Source organism: Oryctolagus cuniculus, chromosome 10 (assembly GCF_964237555.1).
Source record: "Oryctolagus cuniculus chromosome 10, mOryCun1.1, whole genome shotgun sequence".
NCBI lineage: Eukaryota > Metazoa > Chordata > Mammalia > Lagomorpha > Leporidae > Oryctolagus > Oryctolagus cuniculus.
The window spans coordinates 41,961,218-41,983,682 of record NC_091441.1 but is presented as its reverse complement, the minus strand read 5'-3'; the positions used below and the strand labels follow the sequence as shown (position 1 = coordinate 41,983,682).

General features: G+C 40.2%; 1 protein-coding gene across 4 annotated transcripts in view; it reads left to right on the top strand.

The window, feature by feature from the left end:
• GALNT1 (polypeptide N-acetylgalactosaminyltransferase 1) overlaps positions 1–22,465 on the top strand; it is a 128,278-nt gene that overhangs the window by 72,430 nt on the left and 33,383 nt on the right. For all 4 annotated transcript variants that reach the window (XM_051851988.2, XM_051851985.2, XM_051851987.2 and 1 more), the window contains 2 exons: positions 3,587–3,761; positions 20,199–20,365. In XM_051851988.2, coding sequence (XP_051707948.1) covers positions 3,587–3,761; positions 20,199–20,365 — 342 coding nt within the window. The remainder of the gene's footprint in view (positions 1–3,586; positions 3,762–20,198; positions 20,366–22,465) is intronic.

Genomic DNA, 22,465 nt, shown 5'->3' with positions numbered 1-22,465 from the left:
AGTGGGAAGCATGTAAATACTTGGCTTAATTTTTTTTAAAGTATCATGTGAAACTGAATCAGGACACAGGCAAAAAGAATATTTGTATCAGGGCCACCAGATGTCTCCCACCTACTTTTTAGTTGTCTGTTTCATCCACCAACAATCATTGCCTCCTCCACAACTCTGCTGCTTTTTATTGACCCCAGAATGTTTACTCCCAAAATCTGTTGATTGCTCTTTACTTTCAGGGAAAGTTAATAAATAAGCAGAAATTATGAATAGTTTTATAATCTATGCTTCTGAAAGCTTACATGCGGCATTTCAGTATTTATTTTATGGTTTTTATTACACTTACTGAAATTGTTTTTTAAATCTGCTAACCTTATATTTGAGGAGCTTGTGTTTAGAAATTTATATTACTTGTTACATCTCAGTCTGTGGCTTTAACCCGCTACACCACAACACCAGCCCCTTCCCTTCCCTTTTAGGTGACAAAATTTAAAGATTTGTGTTTAAAAATTGTATTATTGAGTTTTCTAATATTGTAATATTTCTCTTAAAAGCACTTTTTTTTTCTGAGAAAAGGGGAAATCACTGTTTTTGTATACTTTTTTCCTTCATGGTTCTCTGAAATAGATTTTTATATTCTGGACAGAGTTGTTCAGAACACAATAATTTCATCTTCTGCAGCCCTGGTGTCAGGTCATTGGTTTTGTGCCACCATCTAGAATGATCATTCTACAGAACAGCTTTTCAGCTAGTATTGTTCTGGAACATGAGGAAGCCTGACTAAAGAGAGTGGCTTTTCTGATGCCTTTATGTCACCCCTTTTTGGTAGCAACCTTTCAAGGACACCCAAAAAACAATCTACGGGAAAACAAAACTTTCAGCTTTAAAAATAAACGAGTAGGGGCTGGCGCTGTGGCACAGTGGGTTAAAGCCCCAGCCTGAAGTGCCAGCAATCCCCTATAGGCGATGGTTCTAGTCCCAGCTGCTCCTCTTCTAATCCAGCTCTCTGCTCTGTCCTGGGAAAGCAGTAGAAGATGGCCCAAGTCCTCGGGCCCCTGCACCCACGTGGGAGACCCGCAAGAAGCTCCTGGCTCCTGGCTTCAGATCTGTGCAGCTCTGGCTCTTGTGGCCATCTGGGTAGTGAACCAGTGGATGGAAGACCTCTCTTTCTGTAACTCTTTCAAATAAATAAAATAAATATTTAAAAAAATTAAGTAATGTATAAAACATATTTTTATACCATTCTTGGCTTGACCCATTATCTCACCCCTCTCCTTTAAAAGATTTATCTATCTATTTGAAAGAGAGAGGCCGGCACCACGGCTCAGTGGGCTAATCCTCCGCTTGCAGCGCCAGTACCCTGGGGTCAAGTTGCGCTTGGGGCACTGGGTTCTGTCCCAGTTGCCCCTCTTCCAGTCTAGCTTTCTGCTGTGGTCCGGGAGTGCAGTGGAGGATGCCCCAAGTGCTTGGGCCCTGCACGCGCATGGGAGACCAGGAGAAGCACCTGGCTCCTAGCTTCAGATCAGTGCAGTGCAGTGCAGTGCCGTAGTGGCCATTTTGGGGTTGAACCAACGGAAGGAAGACCTTTCTCTCTCTCTCACTCTCACTCTCTCTCACTGTCTAACCCTGCCTGTCCAAAAAAAAAAAAAAAAAAAAAAGGTGAGAAAAAGGAAGAGATACAGAAAGAGATCTTCTACTTCCCCAAATGGCTGCAATGACCAGGGTTGGGCCACGCCTAAGCAGGAGCTTCATCTGGCTCCCCAACATGGGTTCAGGGGCCTAAACACTTGGGTCATCTTCCGCTGTTTTCTTGGGCACGTTATCAGGGAGCTGGATCAGAAGTGGAGCAGCTCGGAATTGAACCAGTGCTCCTGTGGGATGCCAGCATCACAGTTTGTGCCTTTAACCCACTATGCCAAAACACTAGCCCTTTCTCTCCCCTTTTAGATGATAGGTTAAGATACCACAGAACCGGTTTTTCTTGGAACAGTATTATAAGGGCTGGCCTTGAGGTGCAGCAGATTAAACTGCTACTCAGGACACTGACATACCATATCACAGTGCCAGTTCAAGTACTGGCTTCTTCGCTTCTGATCCAGCTTCCTGCTAATACACCTCTGACGGCAGTAGGTGATGACCCAATCGCTTGGGCCCTTGCCACCCATATGGGAGACCAGGATGGAGCTCCTCTTCCCTTTCTCTTTTCCTCTCCCTCTGTCGCTCTGCCTTTTGGATAAATACATCAATACACCTGTAGTTTAAAAATCATATAATAAAGAACAGGGCTGGGGCCAGCATTGTAGCACAGCAGGTTAAGTCAGTGGCTTGCCTTATGGGCACTGGTTTGAGAACTGGCTGCTCTACTTCCAACACAGCTCATTGCTAATGCACCTGGGAGAGTAACAAGATGTCCCAAGTGCTTGGGCTCTTGACACCCACGTGGGAGACCCAGATGGAGATCCAGGCTCCTGGCTTTGGCCTGGCCTGGCCGTGCCCCAGCCTTGTGTCCATTTGGGAAGTAAAACCGCAGATGGAAGATCAATTGATCTCTCTCTCTGACTCTGACACTGCCTTTCAGATAAATATTGTTTATAAAAAGAACAAGGTTTTGGTATTACTAATCTGGCATTTTTAAAATGTATATCATATATATGTTTATATATGTATTTTTTAATATGTACAATATCCATATATCCTATTACATCTGATTAAATCCTTTTCATGAAGCTTTACATAAAGCTGATTATTACGTCTACTATTATCAAGTCTAGAATTTTCATCTTGATCTATTTTGAATGATGTATTTACTTACATATTAATTCAGTATATAGCTAAAAAAATCATATAAGGCACTATGCTAATTAAACTCCACAGAAGGTACATGGATGAATCAAAGCCAGAAAGATCATAATTGGGAAGGAAGACTGTGTAACACAAGTTTAACAGTTATTATAGGAAGAGGTAGCAGTTACCTAGAGACCTGTAAATGGTGGGGTAGCTGATGAGCAAATGATCACTATAGAAAGATTCAGAAAAACTTGAGGTGAGAAAACCACTTTAGTTGGGTCTGGAAGGACAAATAAGGATTTGATATTGCAGAGATCAGAGTAGGAAGGGGTTGCAAGGGAGAGGACCTGTATGAGAAAAGATATGGAAGCAAGAAAACATAAAACATTTGACAGAAGGTAAGACTGGCTGTTTGACAGAAGGATGAACTATTGGGGGATGGGTGAGGCAGGCCCATTAAGTGATGGATTTGGAAAGTTGGGTTAAATTCTTTGTTACAAAAAAGTTGGGCTTTAGGAGACCATGGACCTAATAAGGCTATGTGTTAGGGAGGTTAGTATGACAGTATTTGAGATGAGAAGACCAATGCTATGCCTGAAATCAGATGAAAGGTGCAAGTTGAAGAATTTTTGGGTTAGGATACTTAGGGTAGAAGTGGAAGACAGGCTGGCCCCCTTGGAGATGTTAACAGATTGAGAGAGGGTGGGCTCAGAGATGGCTCTCAATGTTGAGGGTACAGTTTAGACTCTGATGTTATTAAACAGAATCATACTATGAAAAAAAAATACTAGTTGTGTTTTCTTCTTAGTTCTAGAGCCAGTACAAAAGCCTCACGAAGGTCCTGGAGAAATGGGGAAACCAGTCGTTATTCCTAAAGAGGATCAAGAAAAGATGAAGGAGATGTTTAAAATCAATCAGTTCAATTTAATGGCAAGTGAGATGATTGCACTCAACAGATCTTTACCAGATGTTAGGCTAGAAGGGTAAGTACCTATTGTGACCCTGGTTATATCTGAAAACATGTTCTGAATTCCCAGTAAATTGTACCTTAGTGCTGATTGTTCTTAAAGTGAATGCTGTATTACTAAGTTACCACTTACCCCAGTTAAAACAATGCTGATACAATAATCAAGATAGTTCTGATCATTAGGACTATATATTTCAGGCATTGGTAAATAATTCTTTATCTTGATGGATTGGTTGGGGATTTTAAATTTCATTTCTACCAAACTATTCATATATTCAACCCTTTTATAAAAACAATCAAGCCATGTGTGTCTTGAAACAGTGAAGCACATAGTCCTAAGTGTATCTGCTTAATGAGTTTTTACATTTGTATACATCCCCGTGTACTATCTAAATCAAGACAGAACATTTCCATACAAAAGAGTTTTCTTATTTTCATTAGACAACCATTTCTTTGACCTCTCTAAACACCGATGGGTCTTATCCCTTGTGAATTTTTTATAAATGGATTCATTCAGTATATATACCCTTTCATGTCTTTGAGAGTTATGTTTTATGTATCAGAAGTTTATTTGTTTCCTTCGCAGTGTAGTGATAGGCTATGTGAATATTCCCATAGTTTATTTATACACTGATAGACATTTGGGTTGTTTCACATTCTGATTGTTATGAGTTAAAACTATTGTGACATTCTTGTGCATGTTTTTTGGAATACTTAAACTTTCATTTTTATTTGGTATGTATTGGGGAAGCAAATAGGTTATACATTTGTATTCATTTAGTGTGTGCTGCCAAACATTTTTCTAAAATGTACCAACTCGTGTTTCTGTCTGCAATATATAATAGGTTGAGTTGCTCCATGTGAAGAAGGTAATAAAAACTATCTATGCTAGTGGACAAATAGGCTGTTTTTTGTTTGTTTGTTTTGTTTTGTTTTTTACTTATTTGAAAGATTTACAGAGAGAGGTAGAGACAGAGAGAGAGGTCTTCCATCCTCTGGTTCACTCCCCAGATGGCCACAACGGCTGGAGCTGTGCCAATCTGAAGCCAGGAGCCGAGAGTTTCTTTTGGATCTTCCATGGGAGTGCAGGGGCCCAAGGACTTGGGCCATCTTCTGCTGCTTTCCCAGGCCATAGCAGAGAGCTAGATAGGAAGAGGAGCCACTGGTGCACATATGAGATGCCCGTGCTTCAGGCCAGGGCTTTAACCTGCTGCGCCACAGTGCCGGCCCCAGCCCAGTTTTTAAAAGCCTGGATACTGTGATCTAACAAGTAGATTAAGTGCACATGTATATTCTGACTGCTGAGACCCCTTAGCCACCTTGCCTTATGTGGCTCCCATTAAGGCTGACAGCCAAGCTTTTCCTTTTCTAGGCAAGAAGTTGGAGGATCTTTATCAGCAGAATTGGACTAGTTCTAGAGAAGCAGCAGGAGCAAAAAGGACCACCCCTAAAGGGGGGAAAAACCCTACAGAACTTGACATTGGAGATTCTCCAAGTAGAAGGCACAGGCTGGTTCTCCTTATGCAGAAGCCCCATTCAATATTCAGGGTTCATATTCAACTTTATGATATCCTATTTTTTTTAAAGATTTATTTTATTTTATTTGAAAGGCAGAGTGAGTGACAGACAGAGGCAGAGACAGAGAGAATGAGATCTTCTATGTGTTGGTTCACTCCTCAAATGCTGCAATGGTCGGGGCTGGGCTAGCCTGAAGCCAGGAGCCAGGAACTCCATCCAGGTCTCCCATGTGATTACAAGGTTTCGAGCACTTGGATCATCTCCCACTCCTTTCCCAGACATACTAGCAGGGAGCTGGATTAGAAGATGGCCCAGGCCGGCGCCGCGGCTCACTAGGCTAATCCTCCACCTAGCGGCGCCGGCACACCGGGTTCTAGTCCCGGTCGGGGCACTGGATTCTGTCCCGGTTGCCCCTCTTCCAGGCCAGCCCTCTGCTGTGGTCAGGGAGTGCAGTGGAGGATGGCCCAGGTGCTTGGGCCCTGCACCCCATGGGAGACCAGGAAAAGCACCTGGCTCCTGGCTCCTGCCATCGGATCAGCGCGGTGCGCTGGCCGCAGCGTGCCGGCCGCGGCGGCCATTGGAGGGTGAACCAACGGCAAAGGAAGACCTTTCTCTCTGTCTCTCTCTCTCACTGTCCACTCTGCCTGTCAAAAAAAAAAAAAAAAAAAAAAAAAAAAAAGAAGATGGCCCAAGCGGTGGGGCCCCTGCACATACATGGGAGACCTGGAAAAAGCTCTTGGCTCCTGGCTTCAGAGCAGCTCAGCTCTGGCTACCAGCGGATGAAGTGAACCAGTAGATGGACGACCTCTCTCGCTCTACCTCTCTATGTAACTCTGTCTTTCAAATAAATAAAATAAATTTTTAAAAAAGTGTGGGGCTAGTGATTAGTTACATTTGGGAAGGAAAAGTGATACAAGAGCGGGGGCACTTGTGGTGCTGATAGTATTCGGTTTCTTCATCTGAGAAGTGGTTGATTTCATGGGTGTTGCTGTGCTGAAACTCATTCAGCTCAAATTTGGGTTCTGTGCAGTCTGTATTTCTGTTGTACTTAATAAAATCAGCCTGAAAACAAGTAGGAGGTGAAGTAGTGGAGACTGCAGCATAGCTGTGCTACTGAGGCAAGGCTGCTGTGAAGAGGAGGAAATGTGTTGTCCTTTAAAGGTGGTATATAGTACGGTGTGTTTGCTCCAGTTGGGAGAAAATTTAAGAGGGGAGTATCATAGCAAGAGCCCAACACTTGAGTAGGTGAGAAGGGATGTGGTTGGCTATAGTTCGAACAGAGGTAATTCAGACACTGTGTAGCAGGTAGAGCACACTGTTTATGATCACAGATGCATACAGGATGGTAAGTGTGTTGATGTGAGTATAGAAATTCTCATTGATGGCTTTTATTTATTTTTTATTTTTGGGGGAAATTGGAAACAATGTGAACTATGAATGAGGAGGATGGGAGAAGTACTGGAAAACTGGAGGTGTGAAACAGTTTGAAGTTCATTAGAAAATTCAATAGGATTACTGGATAATACTAAGAGTGTGCTTGAGGTTTGTTGTGGTAAATTTAAAATGAGGCCACTTGGCATGGTCGTATGTTTTCTTTCCTTTTTTTTTTTTTTTTTTTTTTTTTTTTAAGGATTTGTTTATATATTTTGAAAGTCAGTGTTACAGAGAGGGAGAGACAGAGAGAGAGATTTTCATCCACTGGTTTCACTCCCCTAGAGGGCACAACAGCCAGCATTGGGCCAGGCCAAAGCCAGAAGCCAAGAGCTTCATCCCACATGGGTGGCAGGGCCCAAGCACTTGGGCCGTGTTCTGCTGCTTTTCCTATGCCATTAGCAAGGAGCTAAATTGGATATGGAGCATCCGTCACACGAACCAGCACCCATATGGGATACCTACCATTGTCACATGGAGCAGCTTTACCTGCTGTGCCACAGTGCTGGACCCCATATATTTTCTTTAGCCACATTTGGCAGCTCAGATACACATGCAAGACCAGTCAACAGGTTGAATGGAAAGCCAGACGAGTGTTGCAGAGAAACAGAAAGATACAAGATAGTGATTAATAATAAGGAGCCCTGGAACTAAGAAGTGTAGAGGTTAATAGAAAGTAAAAAGATGGCTGGCACAGCAGGTTAAAGCCCCTGCCTGCAACCTAGGTATCCTGTGTGGGTGCAGGTTCGAGTCCCAGCAGCTCCACTTACAATCCAGCTCCCTGCTAATGCACCTGGGAAAGCAGTGGAGGATGTCCCAAGTCCTTGGGTCCATGCACCACATGGAAGACCTGGAAGAAGCTCCTGGCTCCTGGCTTTGGATCTGCTCAGCTCTGGCCGTTATGGCAATTTGGGGAATGAACCAATGGATGAAAGACCTCCCTCTCCCTCCCCCTCCCTCTCCCCCCTCCCCTCCCCCTCCCCATCTCCCTCTCCCTCTCCGCCTCTCTTTTAAATAAATACAATAAGTAATTTAAAAAAAAAAAGGAAGTAAAAAGATGAAAAGTAAGGACTAGAGGTTTCAGTGACAAAACTATATTATTGGAATGAGAACAAAGCAGGATTGGGGCATGGAGGGTTGGAGAGTGAGTAGGAAATGGTGACCAGAGACTGGGATTATTAAATAGAGATTATCAGACATGGGCTTGGGGGAGGTATGACATAAAAGTAAATAGTTGGGGGGCTGGCACTGTGGTGCAGTGGATTAAAGCCCTGGCTTGAGGCACCGGCATCCCATATGGGTGCCAGTTCTGGTCCGGCTGCTCCTCTTCTGATCCAGCTCTCTGCTATGGCCTGGGAAAGCAGTGGAGGATGGCCCAAGTCCTTGGGCCCCTACACCCATGTCAGGAACCCGGAGGAAGCTCCTGGCTCCTGGCTTCGGACTGGCACAGCTCTGGCTGTTGCGGTCATCTGGGGAGTGAACCAGTGAATGGAAGACCTCTCTCTCTACCTCTCTTTGTAGCTTTTTAAAATAAATAAAAAAATAAATCTTGAAAAAAAGTAAATAGTAGCTAGGAGTATAGCATGAAATAATGTGTGTATTTCAGTCTCAATAGAGGGGAAGGGCAGAACAAAGATCTAAAGAATCAGAGGATTGATAAGTGGGTTACATGGATATTGAAGTGATCAAGAATGTCTTAAGCATAGTGACAAAATTCATAGAGAAGCTGCTAGATGACTAATAAGGAAGGGCGAAATTTCAGATGGTTTGTTCTTCAAAGACCTTGAGCCGCCTGAAGAGGGAGAAGCTGTTGTCTAGAATCAGTGAGGAACAAAACACCTCCTTCTCCCTGCAGGATTCCTCGGTGCATGGATGTTAAAGACCACCTGGACAGCATATTCCTGATGATACTTTAATTCATGCTACAAGAGGAAGGGAATGTTCAGAAAAGAAATTGTGAATACAGGGGATTTTTTTTTTTTTTTTTTGACAGGCAGAGTGGACAGAGAGAGAGACAGAGAGAAAGGTCTTCCTATTGCCGTTGGTTCACCCTCCAATGGCCGCTGCGGCCGGTGCACTGCGGCTGGTGCACCGCGCTGATCCGATGGCAGGAGCCAGGTACTTATCCTGGTCTCCCATGGGGTGCAGAGCCCAAGTACCTGGGCCATCCTCCACTGCACTCCCTGGCCATAGCAGAGAGCTGGCCTGGAAGAGGGGCAACCGGGACAGAATCCGGCACCCCGACCGGGACTAGAACCTGGTGTGCTGGCGCCGCAAGGCGGAGGATTAGCCTAGTGAGCCGCGGCGCCGGATAATACAGGGGATTTTACTGATGACATTAACCATGAATTCCAAAGAGCACAATAGAATGCTTTAGCAATCAGGACCTTTATTTAACCAAATAGCAATTAGAGGTTTGAATAATTTATAATGACCTGGAAATCCTGGATCTTTGGCTATTTGTTCATAGAGTTATCTTCAGTAGGTTTGGATTTTATATTGTTTTTCACTACTAGAACTATAATTATGTCTCTTGTCATTTTTCACATTGATACTTTTTTCTTTTTCCCTTAAACATTCTTATTAACAATTTGCAATTTTTCATTTTTTTCAAAAGAGAAGCTCTTCCTTTTGTTTATCCAATTATTTTAAAATCTGTTTTCTCTGTAATTTGCTTCTGTTTTCTCTTTAATCTGTTATTTTCTTTAGTTAAATGCCAACCCATTTAAAATACTAACGTAATGAATTCATTAGAGATTGCATCTGTGAGTTATTTTAGTGCATCCTGCTAGCTTTATGTGTACTGCTCTTATCCGTATTTATTTGTAAATAGTTTGTACTTCCTGTTTGATTTCTGTTTAACCCAGAATGATTTGGAAGTACATTTTAAAGTTTATGTATATTTCTTTTTTCTTTTGATTTCTCATTTTTTTAAAAAAAAATTATTGATTTCTAGATTACTTTCATCATGGGCAGGGAACCTAACCTGTATAGTAACACAATCTGTTTGACTTGGATTGGTTGTTTTTTTGTTTTTAAAGGCAGAGCAACAGACAAAGATCTTCCATCTGCCGTTTTCCTCCCCAAATTCTCCTCTAACACCCAAGACTGGGCCAGGCCAGAGCTAGGAGCCCAGAACTGAATCCAGGTCTCCCGAGTAAGTGGCAAAGACCCAAGTACTTGAGCTGTCACCTATTGCCTCCTAGGATATGCGTTAACAGGAAGCTGGAACAGAAGCAGAGCCAGCACTTGAACCCAGGCACTCCAGAGTAGAATGCCAAGTGCCCCCTCTGAAACCTAGATCTGTGTGACCAAAAAGTGATGAGCTTTGTAATCTTTTCCTCAGGACAGGTAGTATATGGCACAGCAGCTAAGTTGCCACTTATATTGTAGTGCCCAATTCAGATCCTGACTACTCCACTTCTGATCCAGCTTCCTGCTAATGTGGAACTTGAGAGGGAGCAAGTGATGGCTCAAGTAGTTAGGTCACTGCAACCCACCTGGAGCCTGGATCAAGTTCCATGCTCCTGGCTTCAGCCTGGCCCGGCTCCTCCTATTGCAGGCATTTGGGGAGTGAATCAGCAGATGGAAGATTCATATTCAATCTCTCTGTGCCTTTCAAATATATATATATATATATATGAAAGGCATGTTCAGTAGTACAGTCTTATATTTGGGAAATAAAGCAAGATATCTTAAAAATAAAATCTACACTGGAAAATAGCATTGTTTGGTTTTCTGCTACTTCTGTTTTCCATTTTACTGTACGTGATCTCTTGGTTCTGGTTAAGTTGTATTTTTTAAATCTGTCACTATGATTGTGGACTTAGCAATTATTTTTACTCATTCTGTTTTTTTCTAAGCTTGCATCATTAGGTGCATTAAAGATAATTCATAGTATATTGTTAATTTTTTAAATGCAGTGTTCATTGTATCATTATTAAATATTTTTCTTATTTTGATATTGCTATGTGGGTACTTAAAAGGTTTATAGAAAATGGAATTACAAAATATTTTCGTAACAAAAGTTTGAAATCGACTCATGTTCTCACAACGTGCATTTTAAGACCCTATGTACAAAACCTTTAGTTTACTTAATATTTTCCTGGTATGTCTGTCCTCTCCCCGCCCTCGCTCCCCAATTTCCCTGTTTTCAGCCATAAATTACTTTTTTTTTTATTTTTTGACAGGCAGAGTTAGAGAGAGACAGAAAGGTCTTCCTTTTCCATTGGTTCACCCCTCAAATGGCTGCTAAGGCCGGCATGCTTCGACCTGCGTGCTGTGCCGATCCGAAGCCAGGAGCCAGGTGCTTCCTCCTGGTCTCTCATGAGGGTGTAGGGCCCAAGCACTTGGCCATCCTCCACTGCCTTCCTGGGCTAGAGCAGAGAGCTGGACTGGAAGAGGAGCAACCAGGACAGAACCCAGCGCCCCAACCGGGACTAGAACCCGGGGTACGGGCACCGCAGGTGGAGGATTAGCCAAATGAGCTGTGGCGCCGGCCAGCCATAAATTACTTGTTTTAGGAGAAACATGGTTTTGCTTTAGGTGTATCTCTACGAGAAGGCTGGACTTAATATTTTTTAAAAGATTTATTTATTTGAAAGTCAGAGTTACACAGAGAGAGAAGGAGAGACAGAGAGAGAGAGAGGTCTTCCATCCTCTGGTTCACTCCCCAGCTGGCCATAATGGCCTGAGCTGTGCCAATCCAAAGCCAGGAGCCAGGAACTTTCTCCAGGTCTCCCAAGCCGGTGCAGAGGCCCAAGGACTTGGGCTATCTTATACTGCTTTCCCAGGCCTGTTAACAGAGAGCTGGATCAGAAATGGAGTACCTGGAAATCAAATCAGCCTCCCAATATGGATTGCCTATGTCACAGGTGGCAGTTTAGCCCACTGTGCCATGACACCGGCCTTGTCTACTCACTGCTTGACTCCCAAAGTGGAATCACAGGGAACTGTCAAATTCGCATTTAAATATCCCCATGCCAAATGGACAAAACTGGTCAGTGTGTGATCTTATGGCTAGTTACTGAAGTATAAGGGAAAATAGTGTGGGACAGCCCCTAGAGTATAGCTTTGTCACCACCTTTTATGAATCCAGGAAGGTTTTGCTTGTTCTAAGGCATGGGTTAACTAGTGGTATTGCTGGCTATGTCTCGTCTTACATCTGCTGAGAACCTTGACTGCCTTGCAGGGTCTCCAAAGGCACATTTCCTGAAGGAAAATGGAAGGAAGCTTGACATTGTCTCACTGTTAAGAAGAGTTAAGTAGAAGTAACAAGCACTGAGTAACTTGTGTGATGTATGATCTTAGGGAAGGAGGTTTAAGACAAATTCTAGGTCCTCTAGTATTCCGGATCCGTCCTATGTAATTAATCTTAGATATTTAAGAAGTAATAATACAATTCATTGAATATTTATTATGCCTTAATATACATTTAAACAGTTGAGCAAAGTAGTAGTAATGTGCCAGGTTTACAGATAAAGAAACTTGGACTTAGGGTATTTGTAAAAGTATAAGAGGGCGTCAAAAATTTACGGAAAATGGAATTAAAAGATAATGTGAATTTTCCATGAAGTTTTTTGACACCCCCTCATAGGGTTATTGAGTGACCTATTTGAATTTCAGTCTCAGTCACAATGCATGTAATCTTAATCACTGTGCTTTGCCATTGCTTTTATGGTTAGATCTTAGCTGATCTTCCATGAATGAGAACATGCAGAGTTTGAGAAATTACTTGGCAGGTACCCAGCCACCTGATGAAATATTGAACTGCACTTGATAAATACTAGCAACAAACTGAATTTAGTGGGTAACAAAGAATACACTGAAAATTAGTTCAAAGGAACATAGAGAAGAGGATTGGACATATATTTAGAAACTTAAAAATCCTTTTTTTTTTTCTGGTGTTTCTTTTTTCTATAATCTTTGACATATATGGAAGAAGTTATATATGGATGATTGATGAATAACAAGTTTTATCATAAGTTGTAGATTCAACTTATAGTTATAATTGGCAATATGCATCTAAAACTAATATAAGAAACCTAATAAAGCAGTCAGAATAGTTAGAATAATTAGAGTGGGGCTCTCATACTTGAAAAATAATTGCAGTAGTAAACATCAAGTGACTTTCCTGCATTCCTAAATTATTAAGTATTTGCATGAATATATTTTCTGGTCAGCCAAGTCTTGCTGAGATGACCAGTATCCTAAAAACTTTAATAATAATCTCTTTTCAGAAACACCTCTGAGTCACTTAAGGCTAACCCTCAAGCTACTCTGACTGCACAGAGAATTTCCTACATCTGAATTTATTCAGCAATCCTTTTACCAACTTATAATGAGTGTTCCTTATGCCAGCCATCTTTTACTTAGTGTTATACATAGAGACATAATGAACCCACTTGTATGTTCAGTCATCGTTTAAAAACTAGAGACTTTTGTCAGCTCTACCTCCACTGCAGCGTGTAAGTTAATCCTATTTGCTTCAGCTCACTATGGAAGTGATGGTGTAGTGTGAAAAACCTGCCTGTCTCCACTCATATATTATTAGGATGTAGTCTCTGGGTTTTGAAATCGGTTGCAAATACATAGGAAACTAAGCAAAAGGAAATAAAGTTATCCAACGTGAAGTAATGGGGGAATGTTGTGTAGAAAAGGGAAAATATTCATAAAATACAACTAAACTATGGATAATGTTTTACATAGTCCTAATATAAACATTAAATGATGTTGTAACCAGACTTAGGCAATAGCTACATTAGGAGACTAAGATGCTATACATTTTGAGATGGGGGTAGGAGTGAAATAAATGAATCCTCGTACTCTGTATAAGAAATCAGTACACATCTAGAGATAGGGAAAAAGTCAACAAGTATATGTGAAAAAGCAGTACTTAGAACTATGGTGGTAACCAAAAGAGACAGGTGGAAGAACTAAAAATGCTCATGTTATGTATGGGAAGAGAGAAAAGGCAGAGATATAAGGGAACAGCCTCTCCCTCCCCTCCAGGCTTCAGCAAATTGGTCTGTTTAAGCCATATACATAAATATTATCAAACTAAAAATACGAAAAGTGGCTCAGGTAACTTTAGTTTCTCAATATCCTCACAACACTTAACTTTTGAGTGTCATCTTTATTACAGCCATTCTGCTAGATATGAAGTAGTACCTCATTGTGGTTTTAATTTGCATTTCCATAACAATGTTATTGATATTTAATTTGCATTTCCATAACAATGATAAGAGTCTTTTCATCAATAAATATTGGCCATTCATGTATTTTGGTGAAATATCTCCAGATCTTTTGTCCATCTTTAATTGGATTATTTATTTCTCTTCCTGTTACTGAGTGATACGTTCTTTATATATTCTGGATATAAATTCTTTATCAGATACATTATTTGAAAATATTTTCTCCCAGTTTTTGTCTTCTCTTTTCATTTCCTTAGTAGTACCCTTGAAGCCTAAAATATTTAATTTTGATGAAGTCAAATGTACATACTTAATGATGAAGGATTGAAAACTTTCTCCCTAAGTTCAGAAGCAAGGAGAGGATGTCCGCTTTTTTTTTCTCCTCAAAGATTTATTTATTTGAAAGGCAGAGTTACAGAGCGAAGGAGAGACAGAGATTTTCAATCCTCTGGTTCACTCCCCAAATGGCCACAATGGCTTCTGAGTCTCCCAAATGGGTGCAGGAACCCAAGGACTTGGGCCATCTTTTGCTGCTTTCCCAGGCACATTAGCAGGGAACTGATCAGAAGTGGAGCAGCTGGGACTTACACTAGCATCCATATGGGATGCCAGTGTTACAGACAGCGGCCCCATGTACCATGCCACAATGCCAGCCCAAAAGGATGTCCACTTGTTTAGTAGTGTGCACTGGGTACAGAGGGAAAAAATAAAAAGAGCCTCAAGAGAAGTTTCTTTCTGTTCTAAGAAACAAGAAAGGGTTATTAGAGGAAAACTCCTACTTTTTTTTTGCTTTCTTTTTCCCTTCTTTACTAGCCCAACCCCCAGGCAGTATTGTAAGGGTAGCACAGTGATAGGAGAAGAGACTATACAAGCAGCTAAAACTCTTAGGGACAAGAACCCTCTCTCTGACAGTTCCCTAGGGCAACATAGGATCCCATTGCTTTTCTTTCTTTCCCACTGTGAGTCCTGTAAGAGAGTCCTGTAAAGTACACAGCAGAGCAAGGAAACCTAAAGCCCTAGCTTTTTAGGGAAGGTGGGAGATCCAGCATAAAAGATACCAGTTTTCTCCCAGTTATAGATTCAGTGCAATCTCATTGAAAAATTCCAACAAAATATTTAAAGAATTATTTGGAAAGGCAAAAATGTAGAATACCTAAAGTAATTTTGAAAAGGAAAAATAAGTTAGAGCAAATATAGTATACAACTGCTGTTGTTGGCAAAGAAAAACATAAATTAGTGGAAAAGAAATAATAATGTTCAAAAATAGACCCACACAAATGTGGCTTTTATTTTTGACAAAGATGCAAAACCATTCAATAAAGAAAAGATTATCTTTTTAACAAATGGTATTGAAGCTATTAAGATATCCATATGCAAAAGCTCAAATCTACCTAAATCTTATGTTATGTAAAATTTAACTCAAATTGGATCATAGTTCTAAATTTGAAATCTAAAAATTTGCAACATGTAGGAGAAAATATTCAAAGCCTAAAGTTATGCAAAGCATATATAGGCATGGTTCCCAAAGCTTAATTTCATTAAAAAAAAAAAAAAAGCTGATAAATTGGACTTCATTGAATTTTAAAATTTTTCTCTTAAGGGTGCTGTTAAGAAAATAAATGACAATTTACAGATTGTGAGAAAATGCTTGCAAACCCAATATCCAAAAAAGAACTTAGATTCCAAATATATAAAGAACTTTTAAACATGTAGCCTCCTTTGAGTTGAATGTGGCTTGTCATTACCAAAACTCATGGTAAGACTTGGCTCCTTCAATGTAATGGAATTGAGGGGTACAGCTTTCAAGAGGTAGGGGCTCATGGGAGATGATTAGATCATGGGCCATAACCCCTTTTAGAGTATCAGTGCTTGTCTTTATGAGCACCCAAAAAGACTTTAGCCCTTGGGGAAGTACAAATTAAAACCATAATGATTTAACATTCTATAGCTATTTAAGTGGCTAAAATAAAAATATTAACAGTATAAAATGCTGATAAAGATGCAGAACAGTTGGATTTCTTACACATTTCTAGTAGGGGACACTTTCTGCCAGAGTTTGACAGTTTTTTATAAAGTTGTACCGTATAACCCAGCAAACCCATTCCTGGGTATTTACCCTAGAGAAATGAAAAGAAAACATATTCACACAAAATCTGTATATAAATATTTGTAGAGCCATATTTATAAAGGCCAAAAACTTGAAACAACTTGAAAAGTGAATGCCTAAACAAACTGATATATCCATAGAGTGGAACACTATTTGGCAATATAAAGTAGCAAACTGTTGGTACACACAACTTGAATGAATCCCAAATATATTGTACTAAGTTTACTAATCTCAAAGATTAAATACTGTATCCTATTATTTTTATGACATTTCTGAAAAAATGAAACTGTAGTAATGGAGAACAGATATTGATTGCCAAAGATTAAGTATAGAGGCAGAGTGTTACTGTAAAAGGATAGTATGAGGGAGTTCTTTGGGGAGATGCATCCGTTCTGTGTTCTTGATGGTTATACCAACCTATACATGTATTAAAGCTCTAGAACTTACCCCCAACCCCTGCCAGGTCATTCAATGAGAAAAGACAAAATACCAGATATTGATCAATATGTTAGAGTAACTGGAAAATGTTCCATGTTAAGAAAATAATTCCACAGTATCTGCTTAAACTGAGCTGTTCCCTGTTGCCCAGCAGTACAGAAATGTGTACACAGTCACCAGAAACATGTCCATACGTGATGATCAGAACTATTTTCTTTAAAAAAAAAAAAAAAAGGTTTATTTTTTACTTGAGAGACAGAGTTACACAGAGAAAGGAGAGGCAGAGAGAGAGAGAGTCTTCCATCTTTGGTTCACTCCCCAGATAGCCGCAACAGCTGAACCTGTGCCGATCCGAAGCCAAGAACCAGGAGCTTCTTCCGGGTACCTCACATAGGTGCAGGGCCCAAGGACTTGGGCCATCTTCTACTGCTATCCCAGGCCACAGCAGGGAGCTGGATCAGAAGTGGAGCAGCCAGGTCTTGAACCAGTGTCCATATGGGATGCCAGTGCTTCAGGCCAGGGCATTAACCTGCTGCACCACAGCGCCGGCCCCGATCACAACTGTTTTCATAAAGACTGCAAAGCAATGATGTCCATCAATAGGAAAATACATTTTTATATTTTTTATTTTTTTTATATTTTTTATTTTTTATATATTTTATATATAATATATATATATTTTATATATATAAAATATATATATTATATATATATTTTATATATATTTTTATATATTTTATATATATATTTTTATATATTTTATATATATATATATTCATTCGTGTAATTGGTTATTATGAAGCAGTGAGAATGATGTTATAAATGATAGGATATTTACAAACACAATGTTAAATGAAAGAATTAAGACACAAAGGAATACATCCTGTCAGTTGTTCTCCAGGTGTCATCCTGAGACTTTCAGGGGTGGCTGAGTCACTTTTAGGGAGTCTCCAAGGTCAAAAAACTGCACTGATTCTCAATGCAGGGTGCAGGGGGTAAAGCTGTTTGTAACACATACCATTGTCTGTGGCCTTTCTGCTCATCAGTTGTGTTCTTGGATTCCACTCCTCCATACATGTACATGTACACATACACACACAGACAAGTCGTTTCTCCGCTGGAAAGCTTAGCTAGAATACTGAAAGTTTCTGGTGTTTTGCAAGTGCCTTATGCTTCTCCCAGGTCGGGAGTTGTATGTGTAGGTAGGTACCTGTCCTGAGATTAATCATGATTTTCCTGTGTTTTCTGAGTTGCTTCAAGAGTATATCAACCTTTATGAATGTGTTATGGTCTCTGAATAATTAAATTTAACTGTTTGATTTAGGAAATTATTTCCTTTTGTCATCTATTCTTCTGGATTCTAATTTTGTTTCTGTTTCTTCCATCTAGTGTTATAGTATTCCTATAGTGTTATTCCTTTAGAATTTAAGTTTTAGAAATTTGTTTCTTTAACATATCCAGGGATTAAATCTGGGTTATCACTCCTTTTCTGAAGAACTTGCTTTCTTGGATTTTTCAGTCTCCTTCCTGTCTGCTTGCTAATCATGGATGTGGCTAACAATACTGGTTGTACAGTGTATGTGTTGCCTGATCATCTTCTGTGTATCATTTTTTTTTTTCCTTTTGAGTATTTAGTCAACAGTGGCTATTTGCTGCTGCCAAATTCTTCTATAATAATAAATAGGATTAGGGCAAGTGTTTTGGCACAGTGAGTTGGGCTACTCCTTGGGATCCTTGCATCCCTATATCAGAGTGCTAGCATCTCCACTTCCAATCCAGGTTCCTGATAATGCATGCCGGGAGGCAGCAGACAATGACCCACATACTTGGGCCCCTGCCACCCAAATGAGAGACCTGGATGGAGTTCAGGGTTCCTAGCATTGGCCTAGCATGGCCCTTGCTATTGCAATCATTTAGGAAGTACACCAGTGGATAGAAGATATCTCTCTTTCTCTTTATCTATGTGTGTCACTCTGCCTTTCAAGGATATGACTTAGATAAGCACTAAAAAAATAATAAGTAAAATTAACTTGGAAAAAGAGGTAATATATATGGCGTCAGACAATTTAGCTAAATACTGTAAAAAAACTCTCTGAACTCTCTTTACTCATACTTAGTCCTTTGCTGATTTTAGTCTTGTTTCAGCAGTTTGGGGCAGGCATTTAGGATCTATCCTCCCATAAAAACACCAAGTGTCTTGGCTTGTTCACCTCTAATGTACATAAACATAGTCTTATCAAATATATGAAAATTCTGCCAACATTTATAAAAGAAATATTAGGAATTTATTTTTTGTCCTAAAGCCTTGGAAATTTGTCTCCTGGACTGCACTTCTTTAGCCCTGCATGGAGGGAAGGAGGTACAGATAGGGTGGCAGGCTATGTGAGCCTTCCACTGGGTATTGGAGTGAATACAGGGTGACAGGAGTGGATGGTGAAGTGGAAATGTGCCATAGCTCCTCTGAATCAGTGGCTTGATTGTAAGGTTACTGGTTATAGGAGATGAAGACCCTGCTGTGAAAGGGGTCTTGGGAATGGTGGAGAGACTAAGAGGGGCAGAAATGGGATATACCTAAGGAGTGTGAAATCTACTTAGTTTCTCCTTTCGTCTTGGAAGAGAGAAGGGACAAGGGCTGATGGGGCCCTACAGTGGGTGACCTCTTCTTCATTTCTCCTCTGAACCCTGTTACCTTGTCACATTGATTTCCCTTCCCTTTTCTCCCACCTGCCAGTCAGCAGCCCTAGGGTAGAGTGTTAAGTAACATAGGGTTATAGTAGCTTTTTATTGGTGTTTTCCTCATTTCCTCCTTCTCTCCTTTCTCCACTCTTGTTGGCAGATGATAACAGAGGGAACTGGAGGGTGCAAGGTGTGAGGAGTTTGGAAGAGAGCAGGGAAGAACAGGAGGAAAGAGAAGGCTGGAGCAACTGTTACAGTTGGGGACACGAAGGGGGAAAGTGTGTACTCTGCAGGGACACATGTTCTAAAGCATCTCTGATAGCTGGTTACTTACTGTTCTCTAGTAAGTATGTTACCTAGAAGCTGCATCTAGCTAACAAGCTTGAAAGAAGAGATGCTGTTGCTTAACAAAGTGCTAGAGATATACAGTTAATTTGCAGATTTTACATATATTTTGTGTATGTTTTGTCTTTCTGATGATTACATGTTCAGGCATAAATGCTCTTTACCAAACCAGATGCATGTTGATGTTTAATGATGGAGGTGGCAGCATCAAGAGTGTGATCAGCCGAGACCAGGCTGTGGAGTCTTCGGTCAGGCTCTACTACTGCTTCTAAGTCTGTTCTGTGTGTCAACTGTGAAGTGTGGCTTCGAATATCTTCTTTACAGAGTGATTTTAATAGGTACTCCATAAATATTATGTCTCTTCCTTCATGGAAGTGGTATTTTTATTGAGGTTATTCAATTCTAAATTCTGATGGTTCCGATTTTGCTTGTTTAATTGGGTTCTTGAAACACATTCATTCTGGTATTAATAACGAATCAACCAAAAACATTCATCAAGAAGAGGTAACTAATTTTGAAAATACAAAGTGACGTCTTTAAAATAATTGCTATCTAAATATATAACTTTAAAAAGTTTCTGTTTATTAAACATGCAACGTTAACCAAAATGTCAATTGAAAAAGTACAAAGAATCCTACCATGGGAGCAAAATGTTTTCATTGTTCTGTTACCCCTTCTACTCGAGATTCATTTATTGTGCTATATTAACAGTCACTCTTTATAAAGGCATTTGCTTTGTCTCCAGGTGTAAAACAAAGGTGTATCCAGATAATCTTCCTACAACAAGTGTGGTGATTGTTTTCCACAATGAGGCTTGGAGCACACTTCTACGAACTGTTCATAGTGTCATTAATCGCTCACCAAGACACATGATAGAAGAAATTGTTCTAGTAGATGATGCCAGTGAAAGAGGTAAATTTTAATTTTAATGCCAATAATAACCTACACTTTTTGTCACCAATAGTTAAAAAACTAGTTGTTAATATTTTTAACCTCGAATTTTATACAAATTTATGTTTTATCCTACACATTTTTATAGTAGGGTGGATGTTTGGTGCAGCAGTTAAGCCACTGCTTGACCCGCCTACATCCCATGTTAGGGAGCCTGAGTTCAAGTCCCAGTTCCACTTCCAATTCCAGCTTCCTGTTAAAGTGTACCCTGGGAAGAAGTGGTGATGGCTCAAGTACTTGGGTCTTGGTCTCTCCACGTGTAGGAGGCTTATATTGGACTCTAGGCTCCTGGTTTTGACCTGGCCCAGCCCAGGCAGTTATAGGCATTTGAGGAATGAACCAATGGTTGGAAGATCTCTTTCTCTCTCTGTCCTCTCCCCCCCACTCCCGCCCCAGCTAGCCATCTGTCTCTTCAAATAAATCAAAAAAAATTTTAATTCTATGCTATATTGTATACTTAAATTTTTTCTGGCATTTGGACTCATCCAGAAATGCAAAAACAGTATACCTTTATGAAACTTAGCATTTAATTTGTGGTACATCTTCATCTTATTTAAAAAAAAATACTGTATAATGTAAACAGCAGAGCAATGAAAAACTCACATAATTTTGTTAGGATTTTCTCTGTGGGAAGCTGCAGCTCGGAGTCAAATGGAGACAGGATCATATGTATAGAGATGAATCCAAAAATTTGGTTCTGAGTGAAGTAGAAAGTATCTTTGACAGCAGAATGAGCCTTAGCTGAGTGAGCTTTAGTTCTGTAGATTTTTCTTAGGTTTTCCTATTTATTTCCAAGTTTCAGGAATGATGTACAACTAGGTGGATAAAAGAGTTAGGAAGGGTGATAAGGTGCTGTGTAATATGACACAACTTACAGTCACTCTGCAGTGACCATTTCACAAATGTGCTTCAAAGAATCTTGGAATTTTTCTTAAGCTTAGCATCCCAAACTATTTCACGGTGTTTTAAGTTAACGTTATTTATTCTGAAACCTTATTGGAGATTTCATACAGCAGAGTACTATAGTAAATGGTATTTCCCAGTGTTTTTTTTTTTTCCACAGCACATCTGTTTGAGAGTCATTGATGTCATGTATTCCCCCATTATTACTGTGCTCACATGAATAAATTTTGTAGGGAAATACAAAAAGTAGCTTTGTACTGCTTTTTCTTCCTTCTTCAACCAGCCTTGAACTTCATCACTTAAACCTGTGTTAGTGTTTCAGCTTGATGGCCTAGTCTTTCATTGCATCTGCTAAGATGTTTTAGTCAAGCATCATACCTTCCCCTTCCTATGCCCACCCTAACTTTGTGTATTTAATAATAACTGAGTTTAACTGCACTGTATTATTGGGAATAATTTGTACATTAATGACAATTTAAATCTTACAATTTTGCCAGATTGTACAGGTACAAATGAAGAATAAGATATAATCCTATGCCCTCAAGTACCTTCTTAATCTAATTAATGAGTTGAGAATCACATAGAATATCTAAACAGGACAATGTATATTGTAACTCAGTATCAAAATGATTGAGAGCTGTTACAAATTAAGAATATCATAGTAAAGGCCAACATTATAGCATAGCTGATGAAGCCACAGCCTGCAATGCTGGCATCCCACATTGACGCCAGTTTATGTCTCGGCTGCTCTGTTTCTGATCCAGCTCTCTGCTGTGGAGGATAGCCCAGGTACTTGGGCCCCTGCCACCCATGTAGGAGACCCAAAGGAAGGTCCTGGCTCCTGGCTCTGGTCTGGCCTAGCACCAGCTGTTGTAGCCATCTGGGGAGTAAACCAGCAGGTAGAAGTCCTCTCTCTCTGCAGTTCTGACTTTCAAATAAATAAATCTTAAAAAAAAGAATACCACACTAAGAAGGAATTATTGTTGACAAGAATATAAATCTCATGTGGATAATTTGTTTGCTAGAACTTATCCCTCTTGAAGAAAATTAACCTAGGGGCCAGTGCTATGGCTTAATAGGTAAAGCCTCCACCTGTGGTGCTGGCATCCCATATGGGCACCAGTTCAAGTCCTGGCTGTTCCAATTCCAATCCAACTC